Raw genomic sequence first — 16339 nt, forward strand, 5'->3', positions numbered from 1 at the left:
TGTGTATGTTTCCCAGAGATGGGTTGCAGCTGGAAGGACATCCGCTGCATAAAACGTATGCTGGATAATTTGACGGTTCTTTCTGCTGTGGCGATCGCAATTTACCAAAGGGACTAAGCTGAAAAGAAAATGAATGAATGAATGAATGAATAAGTTGACAGTTCGTTCCGCTGTGGTGACCCTAGATCAATATAGTTTTGAACTATATATAGCTAATTTAAGCTGTTTGGTTGCTTGTATCATTGCAAAACCTAAATTAAATGAAACACTTTAGCATGGGGGCCAATTGCTCATTGGCTTGCATATTGGCTGTTTGTATAAAGCACAAATAAATGCTTAATTCCGCTTTATGTAATGCTATTCCAGACCCATACCAAAACAGCTACAACAGCTTCCTCTAACTAACTTTTAACAAGATATAATTTAGGTTATTATTAATAGTGAATGTGTGTTTTTACATTCTAAAGTCCTCCCAAACTGTATTGTTATAAATATATTTAACTGTGTATTGCGAAAATCATCATACAAATACATTGTGCTTAACTTTCTACATGAAAACTAGCTTTCTTTTACGTGTTGTTGCAAAACAAGGAGATCCAGATGAGCAGCTCTGCACATGATTACCATATTAGAGCTTCTAACTGAGTGCACTTCCTCTCAGGTTATACATAGAGAGAAAAGGAAATGGTCTGTTTTAGCGTGCTAACAAAAGCATCATTACTCAACATGGCCCACATACAACAAGCATCTTCACCCACACATACAAACACAGACCCACACACACTTCATGTGGTTACCCTCTCCTGAGGGTAAAATTAAAAATAAGTGTTACTTTGTTGTTTGTGTCAAAGGGTATGCAACAAATTTTAACATATTTCGGCAAAGGTTTGTTTCTACAGATGTATTTGTGTCCCCTTTAACTGTATACCAAACAGGGTTTTTTTTTTTTAACTCACAACTTAATTTGTTAAGATGTGTCTATCTCTTACAATTTTTACCTAAATATGTAAATATGACACATTTTTCTTTGTTTACCCCAAAAGGATCTGATCCTGATCACCCCTAAAATTAAAATCCTAAAATCGCCCCTGTAAAACAGTATTTCACATTTGTCTTAATTGTGCCGCTACTGAACGACACTATACCGTATATAACACTAAAAACAATTAGGCAAAGACTACTCACAAATCCCGTAACAATGTGCGATTTAGAAGGGTAACTAGTATATAATAGCAACAACAGAAGACAGACTCCTAATAGTTTGGTTTAAAACAAGCATGCACGAATGTGACAATTAAAATAATTGCTGATTGATGTTTAAAGGAACCTATAAAATGTAAAGTAATAAGCCAGTAAAGAAAGTAAGCTAAAAAGCTGTCTTTCCATGTATGCACAAGCCCTTTTGAGTTAACTTAAATACAGGTAACTGATGTGAAAAAAAAAAAAAAAAAAAAAAAAAAAAATATATATATATATATATATATATATATATATATATATATATATATATATATATATATATATATATATATTTCCAATGAATTGAAGAAACATTGACTTTTGTTGTTTCTTTGCCTACTTTCATTTAAAATTTGTGTCTGGTGTAATAGTACACCACCTCTTTTTCTAGGACTACACCACTGATTCCCAGTGATTAGCACTGTCACCTCACAGCAAGAAGGTCACTGGTTCGAGTCTAGGCTGGGTCAGCTGGCATTTCTGTAAGGAGTTTGCATGTTCTCCCTGTGTGGGCGTGGGTTTCCTCCTGGTTCTCCGGTTTCTTCCACAGTCCAAAGACATGTGCCATAGGTGAACTGAATAAACTTAATTGTCCATAGTGTGTGAATGAGAGAGTAAATGTGTGTGTGTGAATGAGAGTGTATGGATGCTTCTCAGTGCTAGGTTGTGACTTGAAGGGCATCTGCTTTGTTGGCGGTTCATTCTGCTGTGGCGACCCCTGATGAATAAAGGGATCAGACTGAAGGAAAATTAATGAATGAATTTGGATTTCATGTGGACGTTTAATGGAGTGGCCTGAAGCAAACTAGACACAAAAAAACACACACCACATGGAGAGCAAGGAAACAGCATTGGCACTGACATGAGTTGCGTTTGCACTCTAAGTTTAGTTGGCTGGATGAAAAAAAAACTAGGCTAGAGGAGTAGAGGAGTGTAACATGGGAAACCAAATATCAGTGGCCTCATTTGGCGTGTATCTCAGAGGTGCAATGTGAAAATTACAGCACCTGCTTCTGCCTGTGTGTTTCTCAAGAAGCTCGATACATTTCATACATTAGGCTGATACATTGTCTGCATATTTTGCACTAGATTGTGATTGGGTGCCAAATAATGTGTGCTCAGAATTAATATAGTATCATGACACTATTATGATTAATATAGTATTGCGAAACTTGACTAAGGAGGATTAATTGGTAATGATGTATTCTTGTTTTGGCCTGCAGCTTTAAATACCCTCATATACCCTGACAAATTAATATCCACATCAGCAAAAAAGAAATGATAAAACTTAATTCTCTTGCAGCATTTTTCCTTGGAGTTCAGTCATTTTATCTTCAGAAATATATCATACCGTTTCTCAATTTGCATAATATAACATGTTAACAGTGCTTTGAACAATATAAGGCTTTATTAAATTATTAGTACATTTTCAATGCCTTTTGCAAGCAGGTCTGACATGGCTGCTGTAACTGTGCGCTATGTCTAGTGTGCTTTGATCCTAAAGATAGCATCCCTGTCCAAGGCTTCCAGACAACATTGCATATTTATTGAAACTTCATTACGACAGAGCCTACCTAAACTTGATACTGTCTATGTAGAACCTGAAAACCAATTATTTGTAAAACTAGCTTTAATTACACTTGAATGTTATTAGCCAAGATTATATTTAAATATTGGACCAATCTGAATACGTTTAATCCGTACAGCAAAGATTTCAGTAGCGTACTCTATTTTAAATGTAACACTGATGCAGCATTCTGGTGAATTACTGATTCTGATTCCTCACATATTTCCCTGATTTCCTTACATAAATGTTCATTTAAATTGTGGAAATACTTTTAGTTTTATTTCTTCTGCAGTTTATATACTACTTCATGCAGTTACTTTGTGATCATTGAAAACAATGTGCATATTTAGTTTAAAAATGTTTTTTTCTTGATTTATTATAAAATATTAAGAACATTTCACTTATAAAAATCCAAAGATAAATTTCACTCCGTTTTAACCAAGCCCGTTCAGTTGTTAGGCTTGACTTCAATAAATAATTAAACTAATAAAACCGAGGAAATAAAGCGTCGTGTTTATTTTAAGAGATTAAGACACCTGCATTAGAAATGTCAACAATGGCGTTCCACTAATAATACTAAAATCATCATCTGTGAGGGCAATTCGTTTTTCATTTTTACATGATTTATTTAAATCTTTTTTTGTTTAAAAAAAGCCTAAAAAACCTACTTAAAATAGTGCATGTATTATTATTATAAGGGATTCCAATTCCAATTAGTTGCCTATATCTGTTTTTTTTACCTGTCTGTTTACACGTTCTTTTAATTGTGACCCATACCAAATTCAGGTGTTTACCATTGCCATACAATTTACGTCGTCGCGCATGTGTAAAAGTGGGTTCTAGCAGCTGCACCATACTAGCACATGGAAATTGTCTGGCTTTTAGCTCGAAGTTCGCAAACTTTAAAAGGATTTTGAGAAGGAGGATTTTGATTTTGACCTCTTTCCTCCTCCAGGTTTCATCTGTTTTTGTTGTTTGCCACGTCAGCATCTCCACACACGCTCTTCCTTCTAACGTCATTAAACCGCGAAGAAGTGGAATGGAAGGGAATGCCTCAATAAATCTGATCTGCCTGTTTTCATGATAGTCAAATTGTCACATATGTGATATATAGCTCATTTATTTCCACATATGAAGGAGACTTGAAACTGATCTCTGAATATCCAAATGCTTGCATTTTTTTTCAAAGAACAAATCCGATCTGTGTCACATATAAGCAAAAAATTGGAATTGGGTCACATTTAACTTGCAGTGTAAACATGTCTCTTACAGCCATTTGGTGTAAACATGTCATGGTCAGAAGCAGCTTTACAGAAAATAGATAAAACAAATAAAAAAAATGATAAGAAAAATGACAAACAATACAATTTGGAAATACTGCAAATGATGGAAGAAGAATTTAACATGTCTCAATCAAGGAAAAGATTAACAGCGCATATTTGATGCATAAAAAGTTCAAATGTGCACGTATAAATCTATTACTTCTTTTGCTATAAGACAACAGGCCTATAAACTACAGTTTATTGCAATAAGTTACAAGAAGTTATATTATTAAATGTTCATGTTAAAAATATTTATATGTTTTATTTATGCAATATTCCTAGCCAGGTTTTAGTGAACTTGCAACATTGTCAAAAACACAGAAGATCTTTCAGTTCCTATATGTAAAAAGGCATCAATACATGCAGGGTCATTCAAATATTTGCTCATTTCAAACTAACACAAACACTTGCGATCAATTCATGAGACTGACCAGATCAGCGAGTACCGATAGATTCATTAAATGTGATTATTGGCCGATACCAATTTCTGGCCGACCATTTGGAGCATCTCTATTTATGTCCATTGTTTTTTTGAGTAGATAGCACATGGTTTATCAACCCCTTGATCTTGATATTGTTTTTGCTAGACTCACACTCCAACACTTGAGTTAAAGAAATGTTTTTTATGTCTTAAATGTGTTTATCTTCTTAACCTCCTTACCTTTGTTTTTCCAGGTGCTGAATCTGTTTCTGGCCCTGCTGCTTAGCTCCTTCAGTGGAGATAACCTGTCTGGAGGTGATGATGATGGAGAGATGAACAACCTTCAGATTGCCATTGGCCGCATCACCAGGGGTATCGATTGGGTTAAAGCCTTAGTTGCCAGTATGGTGCAACGGATTCTGGGAAAGAAACCTGATAATACCAAAGAGGAAGGGGAGGGAGACATAGAACTGTACGCTTTAAATCACCTTGATGAAGGAAAAATGGCAGATGGTTTGACCAACTGTTTGTCTCCAACATTGACTGTACCTATTGCTCGTTGTGAGTCTGATGTGGAGGAAGATGAGGACTCTGAATCTTCTGATGAGGAAGACGCAAAGGTAAGGCAGTCCAGTTTAACTTTATCAGTATCTAGAATTAGTGGCGTCAGAAGTTTCTAAAGTATTTTCTTCTTCAAGCATGAGACGATGAGACTATAAGATGTATACTTCACATAACATTAGATACTTTGTAGTAATGTTATAAAGTTCATTCGTGCCTGATACCTTTTCCTGTAATGTTAGTTCTTGAGAACTTTAATGAGGAAAATAACTACAATCCCTTGAAGCATTGACTGAATTGGTGAAGAAAAACTGAATAGACGAAGAAAAGCAAAACAATTATAGTTGTGTCCATAGATTGAATACAGTACAAATACAATACACAATTTAATTTACTGCCTCAGAGCTAAAAATTGGTTTCCATATGAAGAAAATTAAGGATTTTTTACTTCCAGAACCCAACAGTTGCACTCAATACTGTGCTGTGTACCACTATTTTGAAAAATATTATGAAAGCTAAAAACCGTTAAGTATGCTAGATAAACATAGAAATGATTTTGTGCATCATATGCGCTGTTGACCATTTTAACAGCAGAAAGAAAAACATAAAGTTTGGAGACTCTGAAGAAATATATCCTTTAAACGGTGTATAAACAATTCTAAAACATACAGGAGGGTTAAAATGGTGATCTAATTTTAATGACAAGGCATTTTCAAAGTTGTGGCATCCAAGAATAATCCTGTAATGCAAGAAGTAGGTCATTTTTAATTTTGTATACATGAATATGCTGGGCGAAGCAGTGTTGCAGTAGGTAGTGCTGTCGCCTCACAGCAAGAAGGTCGCTGAGTCGCTGGTTCGAGCCTCGGCTCAGTTGGCGTTTCTGTGTGGAGTTTGCATGTTCTCCCTGCATTCGCGTGGGTTTCCTCCAGGTGCTCCGGTGTCCCCCACAGTCCAAAGACATGCGGTACAGGTGAATTGGGTAGACTAAATTGTACGTAGTGTATGAATGTGTGTGTGAATGTTTCATAAAGATGGGTTGCAGCTAGAAGGGCATCCGCTGTGTAAAAACTTGCTGGATAAGTTGGCGGTTCATTCCGCTGTGGTGACCCCGGATTAATAAAGGGACTAAGCCGACAAGAAAATGAATGAGTGAATGACTATGCTGCCTTCATTAAGTTTAATCATTAATCTCTCAAGATGATTAACAAGATTAATCAAACGTTTTTTTTATTAAATATGTACATTTTGTCTTTCACCTTTTTGTTCTCTCCTCTTTTTTGTGCTGTGTGCTACACAGGCCACTCTTAATGATGGTGACTCTTCGGTTTGTAGCACAGTGGACTACCAGCCTCCAGAACCTGAGCCTGAACCTGAAGAGGTAGAAGAAGAGGAACCAGAACCTGAAGAACCAGAGGCCTGTTTCACAGAGGGTTTGCATTCATTTTCCTTCATTTTTGACCATACTGCACTCATCGTATATCAAGGCCATAAATGTCATTTATTATATGTTTATTAATGGGTCTCTCTTTAAACTTAGGCTGTATTAGGCGATGTGCATGTTTGAGTGTTGACATCACAGAAGGATGGGGTAAAAAATGGTGGAACCTCAGAAGGACATGCTTCACCATCGTTGAGCATGATTACTTTGAGACCTTCATCATCTTTATGATCCTCCTTAGCAGTGGAGCACTGGTGTGTTTTTCAATTAGAATAAAAGAATAATCTTATGTAAATGGGAACTTTTCCTAACTTGACGTATCAATCTTTTCTCTTTGCCAGGCTTTTGAGGATATCAACATTGAGAGGCGCAGAGTGATCAAGACCATTCTGGAGTATGCTGATAAAGTCTTTACATATATTTTTATAGTGGAGATGTTACTGAAGTGGGTGGCATATGGCTTCAAGACCTACTTCACTAATGCATGGTGCTGGCTGGACTTCCTCATTGTGGATGTGAGTTACCTTTTTGTGCCAAATACCTCCATTTTATACAATATCAAAAAATACAAACTGTCAACGTTAATGATTTGTAAACTTTTTATTTTATTTTAGGTGTCTCTGGTCAGTTTAACGGCTAATTTAATGGGCTACTCTGAGCTGGGGGCAATCAAATCTCTCAGGACACTTAGAGCTCTTCGTCCACTTCGAGCCCTATCCAGATTTGAAGGAATGAGGGTAAGGAATGAATCTCTCTTCACTTGTGTATGTTTATTTGTGTTTGATTCTTTAGTTGCTAATTAAAGTGCTGGAATTGTCTTTAATATGATGTGTGACCATATTGATTTTACTATTTATTTTTAATAGCATTTGACAATGATAACATTTTTAGTTTATGTAGCATTTGTTATAGGGATAGTTCACCCAAAAATATAAGGTTACTCTTCGTCAAGTGGTTCCAAACCTTTATGAGTTTCTTTCTTATTCTTTCTTGTTTCTTTGTTATTTTCTGAACACAAAATAATATATTTTGAAAAAAAATGTTAAATATTGACATCTACTTAGGGGAGGGAAAATACTATGGAAGTCAATGGCAAGCAGTTTCAGAAATTCTTCAGTATATCGTATTTTGTTTTCTTTGTCAGAAGAAAAAAAAGTCCAACAAGTTTTTGATAGGTGAAGGATGAGTAAATCATGGCAAAATCTTTATTTTGTGCAAAAGCACAAAAAAGGCTTGTGCTTGCTTAAACAGGTTTTAATGTTGTCAATTAAATAGGTGTTGGTAATGACAGCATTACTGGGAAGAGGGATTGTCTATAACATGATATGATGTTAATCTTAGCATATTGCTTTTAAAAGGATGCCTACTGAGCAATTTGTAAAGTTATCAAAAGTCAAAAGGAAAAAGTGGCATGTAGAATTTTCTTAATTTTGACACTGGTTTGCAAGTTAAATACAGAAAATTTAAAATTCTTTATTAATGTATAAACATATTTAAATAATAGATAATTATGTAGAAATTAGGCAAATCAAGAAAGATTAGGTTAAAGGTACAGTAAGAGATTTCTAGTTTAAAGCTATGAAACATTTTGAGTGTATGAGGGCATTACGTTTTTGAATCTGTTGTGTGTGGGCCAGACAGAATCTGAGGACCTTTTTTGCTATTTCTATGGAGAATTTTGTCACAAATCTGCAGATTTATGCAGAATTATTTTAAGAGAATCATAACTAAAAATGTAATATATAAAATAATTAAAAATAATACATATTTAACTTTTATTAAATTTTTACAATGCAAATCAAATTAAATCCACTTATTTGGTAAACAAAGCAAGTCTCTCAAAATATACTAAAAGACAGAAAATATTACTTTATAAACTGTACTGTAAATAAATCAAATCAACATTTTAATATTACTTTTATTATGTCACAATAATATTAGTTGAATGAATTTAAAAACTGAATAAATATACATTTACACAAGCATTCATGGACTTATTGATGGGCTAAAAATCTGTGGAAATCTGCAGATTTCTGCACTTGCAGATTCCGTGTGGGCCTAAACAAGTCACTGGCTGCAGTTCACTTAATGGCCATCAGTGTAACCTAGCAAAGAAAACAACTGGAGGAATGAATGCATCATTTTTGACTAAGAAAGTCTTTTTTTCATATGCCCTTTTACATAAATATTGATTACTCACCTATGTCTAATTCATTATGGTGTTCCTACTCCATACAGGTGGTAGTGAATGCACTTGTAGGTGCCATTCCCTCTATTTTTAACGTGCTCCTGGTGTGTCTGATATTCTGGCTCATCTTCAGCATTATGGGGGTCAATCTGTTTGCCGGAAAATTCTACCACTGCATCAACACCACCACAGAGGAACGGATCCCCATGGATGTAGTCAACAACAAGAGTGACTGCATGGCACTGATGTACACCAACGAGGTGCGATGGGTCAATGTCAAGGTCAACTACGACAACGTGGGACTCGGCTACCTCTCTCTGCTGCAGATTGTGAGTTTTCTCCTGAATTCAGTTTATATGCATGGCCATTAATAGTCATGGTTTCATTTTACTGTTCACAATGTATTACAGAAAACTTCTGGTGGGATAAGATGTGTATTAGGGACAAGCTTGGTGGTATGGGTAGGTTTAAGTGTGAGTTAACAGTGTAATTAATAATGTAAGTACTAAAATTAACTAGAGATGTAATTACATGGATGTATTTAATCAATCATTAGTACAATGTAAAACATGTATTTACACAATAAGTACATAGTAATAAATGATTCATTTCAGTTTACATGTAAGTACATATTAGTTGAGGTGACCTAAATATAAGGGCAACCCGAATCATAAATGTGGGAAATGTGGGTTTTGTTTGATGTTTTGAAAAACAATAACCTTTAAGTGCAAAAATAGAGTGGTCAAATGCAAGATTTAAAACCCATTTTGATTTTACATCAAATTAGGTTTACAAAAGTGATTTTTTTGCAATAAAAAAAAAAAAAAGATTTCCAATACAAAATGAAGTGTTGGACTTTGAATAAAGTGAGATATGCAATGTATACATCTTGTTTAATAATAACAGAGCTTAGGCATATTTACATACTGTAAGAGTGAATGCATTTTTATGTCTTTACCCGCATCAGAAGATAATGAGGTAACTTATTATTAACAAATCCATAATGAATCAAAGAGTTTTATTTGACATGCTGAATAAAGAAAGTACCTCTTTCCACATAGGCCACATTCAAAGGCTGGATGGATATCATGTATGCTGCAGTGGATTCTAGAGAGGTAAGAAAATAACAAGCTTTCCACCAGGAACATTTAGCTCAAAGGGGATATTTATTATTTACAAGGAATGAATTTCTCACTGTTTTACTGAGATCAAATTAATTGCTCAAAGGTCAATTGAAAGACCATAACTATTATTTCTGTTCCCTTTCGAGCTTGCCGGCTGACCCGGGCGGGTCAATCGGTAAAACTGGTTGGGTTCAGGGAAGGAGGAGGGTGGGTCAGCCGATTGGCCGGTCGCGCGGTCAATCATTCGGTCGGTCAGACAGCGGCCTCTGGTGGGTTGACACGAAAACAGCGGGGCACGAACGGCACTCGCGAGAGACGTTCGAGATACGAATAAGCGAGCACAGCGGCCTCTCGCAGATTCGCGCAAACAAAAACTGCACAAATACGTACCTCCCGGGACGTATTTCGTGGTCTCCAGAAACGTCCTCTGGACTACGTTTTTAGAATGAGCCTGGGTTGGTTAAAATATATATAAATAGCTGTGCAAATTTTCTCCAGTGAGTGGTCATTGAAGGGTGTGACAAATAGTTTTAGACTCTCAATCTACTTTAGATTTTAAGAATCATTCATTAATTATTTTCTTTGACAGGTGGATGAGCAGCCATCATATGAAATCAACCTTTACATGTACCTTTATTTTGTTATTTTCATCATTTTTGGCTCCTTTTTTACTCTCAACCTCTTTATTGGTGTCATCATTGACAACTTCAATCAGCAAAAATCAAAGATAAGCATCTTTTTTTAAACCGTACCTCTAAATTATTTTCATTTTTGTTGTACATTTAGATAATTGATTAACTGAAAGAATAATCAATATTTGTTTTTTCTGCACTTTGGAGGGAAAGACATTTTCATGACTGAGGAACAGAAAAAGTATTACAATGCCATGAAGAAGCTGGGTGCAAAGAAACGTCCAAAACCTATACCTCGACCATCAGTAAGAAACATTTTTAATTGATCCATTGCTGGATTTATAACTAAGTTATATTTATTAATGCAATCTTCTCTTCTCCAAACAGAATATTATCCAGGGTTTGGTGTTTGACTTCATATCAAAACAGTTCTTTGACATTTTTATCATGGTGCTAATCTGCCTCAACATGGTGACCATGATGATAGAGACGGATGACCAGAGTGCTGAGAAAGAATATGTCCTGTACCAGATCAATCTGGTCTTCATCGTCGTCTTCACAAGTGAATGTGTACTTAAATTATTTGCACTCAGACAGTACTTTTTCACTATTGGCTGGAACGTCTTTGATTTTGTTGTAGTCATCCTTTCTATTGCAGGTAAGTGTAGAATACAGCAGGTTCATTAGAAAGACGTGTGAAAGGACATTATTAAATTGACATGTTTCGTTGCACTTTCTAAATGAAGTGTGCAGAGATTTTATGTTAAGTTTGAACCGAAACTGTTAAATGTGAAAGTGTTTTATCAGCTTATGGCTCATTCTCTTTAAATAAACCATGTTCTTAATATAAATATAATGCAATCAACTGTGAGATAAAAATATAACCATTTTAACTTGCTTTTGCAAGTATTTAGAACATTTCATGGAACTCACACCCAAATGCCACACATTGCAAGCGTGGTGTTATTTTTCCCCCAATGTGCTTATACTAGTATAAAATTAGTTGTTCAAGATTCAATTTCGTTCATCATAGAGATTTGGAAAATTGTATGTATTAAATGTTCTAAAAGGGTGTGTTCACACTTTTTTTTTGGTCGGAACTGAAAAAGAAAATTATACATTTAGTTCTGTTTGCTTAGGCTTCACACTTAAACTCTGTAAATAGGGTAGTAAAAAGGATGCCTGTAGTCTGTATTTACATGTGATGGGTACATCATGACTATGATGAGAACAAACAGATAAGTTCACACTTACCCAAATGAACCACAATAATTGAATCAAACCTGCCAAGTGTGAATACACCCTGAGTGTGCCTCTGTGTAAACTCTCCTACTGTTATTGCTCTAAGTAAAACCGCAATTTCCTCTTTCCCTAGGTCTAATGTTATCAGACATCATTGAGAAGTACTTTGTGTCTCCTACTTTGTTTCGTGTCATCAGACTTGCAAGAATCGGCCGTGTGCTGCGTCTCATCAGAGGGGCGAAGGGCATTCGGACCCTTTTGTTTGCCTTGATGATGTCACTTCCTGCCCTTTTCAACATTGGACTGCTTCTGTTCCTGATCATGTTCATCTTCTCCATCTTTGGCATGTCTAACTTTGCCTATGTGAAAAAGCAGGCAGGCATCGATGACATCTTCAACTTTGAAACATTTGGTGGCAGCATTATCTGCCTGTTTGAGATCACAACCTCGGCAGGCTGGGACGGCCTTCTGCTGCCTATTCTAAACAGTGGCCCTCCTGATTGTGACCCTGACTTTGAAAACCCTGGTACAGATGTGCGGGGAAACTGCGGGAATCCTGGCATGGGCATCATGTTTTTCTGCAGTTACATCATCATGTCATTCCTGGTGGTCGTGAACATGTACATCGCCATCATTCTGGAGAACTTCAACAATGCTCAAGAGGAAAGTGGAGACCCGCTCTGTGAGGATGACTTTGATATGTTTGATGAAACATGGGAAAAGTTTGACGTCGATGCTACGCAGTTTATTGAATACGACCGCTTGTTTGACTTTGTCGATGCCCTGCAGGAGCCTTTACGAATTGCCAAACCCAACCGTCTCAAGCTGATCTCCATGGACATCCCCATTGTAAACGGCGACAAAATCCACTCTCAGGATATACTTTTAGCAGTGACCCGGGAAGTACTTGGCGACACTATTGAGATGGATGCCATGAAGGAGAGCATCGAAGCCAAGTTCATCATGAACAACCCCACATCTGCCTCGTTTGAGCCAATCATCACCACTCTCAGGAGGAAGGAGGAAGAGCGAGCAGCCATTGCGGTTCAAAGAATATACCGTAGGCATCTTCTCAAGCGTGCCATCCGCTATGCCTGCTTCATGCGCCAATCAAAGAGGAAAGTTAGGAATCCCAACGACAATGAACCTCCTGAAACTGAAGGGTTGATTGCAAGGAAGATGAATACCCTATATGGCAGCAATCCAGAACTTGCCATGGCTCTTGAATTGGAGACTAGGCCAATGCGGCCAAATTCACAGCCTCCTAAACCAAGCCAGGTCACACAGACCAGAGCATCAGTGACCTTCCCTAGGCCGCAAGGACAGCTCATCCTCCCAGTGGAGCTCACCAGTGAGGTGATCCTCCGGTCTGCACCCACTACACACAGCTTCAACAGTTCAGAGAATGCAACAACGATAAAGGAGTCAATAGTATAACTAGCAGACAATTCCTGTGGACTAAAAGACAATCCTTGTGGTGTTAAATGGAGTGTCATCTGAACAACAGAAACTCCGAAACTGGATATCTTAAAGGATTACACGGAACTGCTTCAGTGTGACAGCATTGGAAGGCTATTTTACTTGGGAGAACTTTTTTATTCTTTGATTGAAACTTTTCTATTCAGTATTTTTGCTTATTTGTTCCCAATTAAAAATGTCCCAGTATTGGTTGTTAATTAGCAGTGTTCTTTTGCCCTTTTATACATGTGTATGTTTGCGGTTGCACACTTTTAAATAGACATTTAAATGATTTTTTTTCTGTCTCATATGCCACCAATAGAAAAACACCTCTATTTTTTCATGTCATTTCATCTCATACACATACAAGTTTGGTAGAAATATCCCATTCCAGTTATAGCCGTTTAAGAAAAAAAATTAATTTGATTTTGGCACACTGATGTCGTTGAAGTCAAACGTTTCCTTTTTTCTTTCATTTTTCTTTTTTTTGATCATTACTGACATTCTATATCCAGATAATCGTTCTGCACTGATTTCTGAACAAGCAAAAAGAAAAATCTATAATATCTGCATGTTTGTACTAGTAGTATACTTAACATCGGCTCATTCTGAAAATGTAGCCCTATATACATTTCTGAAGATTGCAAACTATGTAGCCAGAAGTACATATGGCTGCATTTTGTTTTTAAAAAGAACGCTACAGGGCGGTATGACGCCGTTGCTTTTCACGCTTACCAACTGACCGCTTACCTCCATATGGTCGGCTTTCCAGCTGTTACCAGTTTGTCCAGTTAGCTCATATGAACGTTGGAGGACTTGAGATGCAAAGAGGAGTTGACCATCACAATAGGGTTTAAGTCCGGTGAAGAATGGCTCCAGAAAGCAATGAAAGACAAAAACAGAATCCAAAATATAAAATGAACAAGTAAATAACAGGGTGAGAATGTGGTAAAATCTGAAAACATGGTAAAAATCAGGCGATTTTCTTTTTCTGGATTCCTTTGTAAAACTGTCGGTTGGGTTTAGGGAAGTGAGTGGGCGGGTCAATCGGTGCTTTTGAAAACACTATCGGTTAGGTTCAGGAAAGGCGGTGGGAGTTAGTCAGTCAGTCAATCAATAAGTCAAACAGTCAGTCGACAGAAATTTGGGATCTCAAAAATGTACACAGCGGCCTCTGGTGGATTCCTGAAAATAAAAAATTACAAATAAATGTAGCTCCTGGGTCGTTTTTGTCACTCTGCAGAAATGTATATAGAGGTACGTTTTCAGAATAAGCCTGGGTTGCGTATACTTGTTTTGAGACTGAATTTGGCAATAGGAAAGGTCTTTAAGAATAAAGTTTCCTTCCCCAAAATGTAAGCTCACATTTTACAGGTTCATCATAGTTTTCATCTAGTGTGAAATCATTTTTTATGTCTTTGTATACGTATGAACTGTATCAGTGTTTATTGCTCCCTAAAACTTTTATAGTTTTGTTGATCAAAAAATGTATTTCACAGTTTTAGTCTAGATTCATCATCAGTGTTTGTGATTACAGGATGAGTCTTTAACACCCATAGAAACTTTTTTAAAAAAGGATAATTTTTTGTAGGAAAATTAAAAAAAATGTTATTCAGTGCCAATGAAAAATAAAAACATTATTTTAAAGAGGGATAGAATTTAAACAGGCCACTCAAACATTTTTAATTTACACACCATTCACCACTCCTCAAGTGGAGATTGAGTAAATTATGACTAGGGTCAGCTATCCCTTTAGCTAACAAAAAACAGATCCTGATCTTAATCTTAACTATTCGCAACAATTAACACTATCACAATACAGATTATCAGTTTTCAGCTAAATTGTAGAATGAGTAGGCCAGAAAACAATCATTTACAGTGGAGTGTACAAAGTCACTTTGAGCAAAATGTGCTACTGCAAAAGACATAAACATTCTTAAACAGTCTTAAGATTATGTAAAAAAAAAAAAAAAACAGTAACTTGAAGCATTGAAGGCATAGTTTATAGCACTTCCTGGTATTCAAAAATGCATTGTACTCCTGATTATTTATATGGTTTGCAAACATCTATCACACCTGTAATATTTAGTTATTAAGTGCTTTATTAGTTATAATATCCTACTTTTAAATTGATGTAATTCAACATATATTATTTTTTTAATTGTATTTAACAGAAGCACTGATATTTGAAGAATGCCCAACTATGTACTCATAATGAGTTTTAACAGGTTCTCTTTCTCTGTCCAGGTGTTAATCAGACTTGCTGACACCATGCTGTTGAAGTGATTCTCTTCTCTTTACAAAGTTAGTCTAAAAGAGCCACCAAACATGTGCTTATCTAATAAATCAGTAAGTGAAATTTATATATTTTTTACTCAAGATATGTTCACACCTTCCTTTAAATTCCTTTGATCAAATATCTTTTTTTTTTCAGTTTAAATGTTATTTTGAAAACATCAAGGCAATAATCCCCCGTGCACATTCACCGCTTTAATAGGAAAAGATGTATGTATTAGAGACATCACATGATAGATTTCCTCTGAAGTCTTAATATGACTGAAAATGTCTTATTTTGCAAAGTTTTTAATGAAGCACTTTTTTGAAATCGTTTATATATTTACCTCTTGTATAGTTTTTTAGATTTGATCTGTCATTACCAAACAACACTAATGTTAAATCTCACATCTTCATTTACTGTACGTTAAAATCAGAATGAAGTTTGGTGAGGAAAAAACAAATCTCATTACGCTTGTATGTGTTCTGTGTGCAGTTTCGTGCACGTTTTGGTTTCATGTTAATATTGTAATGAATATGCTGACATTTTCTATTGTTTACATTTTTATCAAGGAAGGAGACATTGCCGTGCTATAGGTTTTGCTCGCCTCTGTTTGCCTGTATATACATTTTGCAGATAGAAGCATATTTCTCTGATGCTGTCTTTTCTTTGTATCATCACGTAAGTACGTGTGCATTTCAAATGTTCATGGAATAAATTTAATAAGATAAAGGAATTTCTCTTTATGCTTTAACGGTTTGAGTTACAGTCTCAGATTTAATGTCACAGCTCACCTCATGTCAGGTTTTAGTGGTGTTTACAGTCTTAGCATGCTATCATGTGATGTTTATGGATATGCTTTCCCAGAGGTG

The 16339-nt window shown here is 36.0% G+C and overlaps 1 protein-coding gene across 2 annotated transcripts in view; it reads left to right on the forward strand.

Annotated features, from left to right (window-relative positions):
• scn4aa (sodium channel, voltage-gated, type IV, alpha, a) overlaps positions 1-16196 on the forward strand; it is a 39949-nt gene extending 23753 nt beyond the window's left edge. The window contains exons 16-26 of one of the 2 annotated variants that reach the window (XR_015503572.1): positions 4804-5169; positions 6408-6540; positions 6648-6802; positions 6890-7063; positions 7163-7285; positions 8870-9065; positions 9798-9851; positions 10450-10587; positions 10693-10797; positions 10880-11150; positions 11868-13410. Coding sequence is in view for 1 of the 2 variants with exons in the window: in NM_001039825.2 (NP_001034914.2) it covers positions 4804-5169; positions 6408-6540; positions 6648-6802; positions 6890-7063; positions 7163-7285; positions 8787-9065; positions 9798-9851; positions 10450-10587; positions 10693-10797; positions 10880-11150; positions 11868-13171 (3102 nt within the window). In the remaining variant the exon portion in view is untranslated. Of the gene's footprint in view, positions 1-4803; positions 5170-6407; positions 6541-6647; positions 6803-6889; positions 7064-7162; positions 7286-8786; positions 9066-9797; positions 9852-10449; positions 10588-10692; positions 10798-10879; positions 11151-11867 lie in introns of both variants that reach the window. The other variant, NM_001039825.2, reaches the window with a different exon arrangement.
• Positions 16197-16339: the final 143 nt, after the last annotated feature.

This window comes from Danio rerio, chromosome 12, assembly GCF_052040795.2.
Source record: "Danio rerio strain M-AB ecotype USA chromosome 12, GRCz13ab, whole genome shotgun sequence".
Lineage (NCBI taxonomy): Eukaryota > Metazoa > Chordata > Actinopteri > Cypriniformes > Danionidae > Danio > Danio rerio.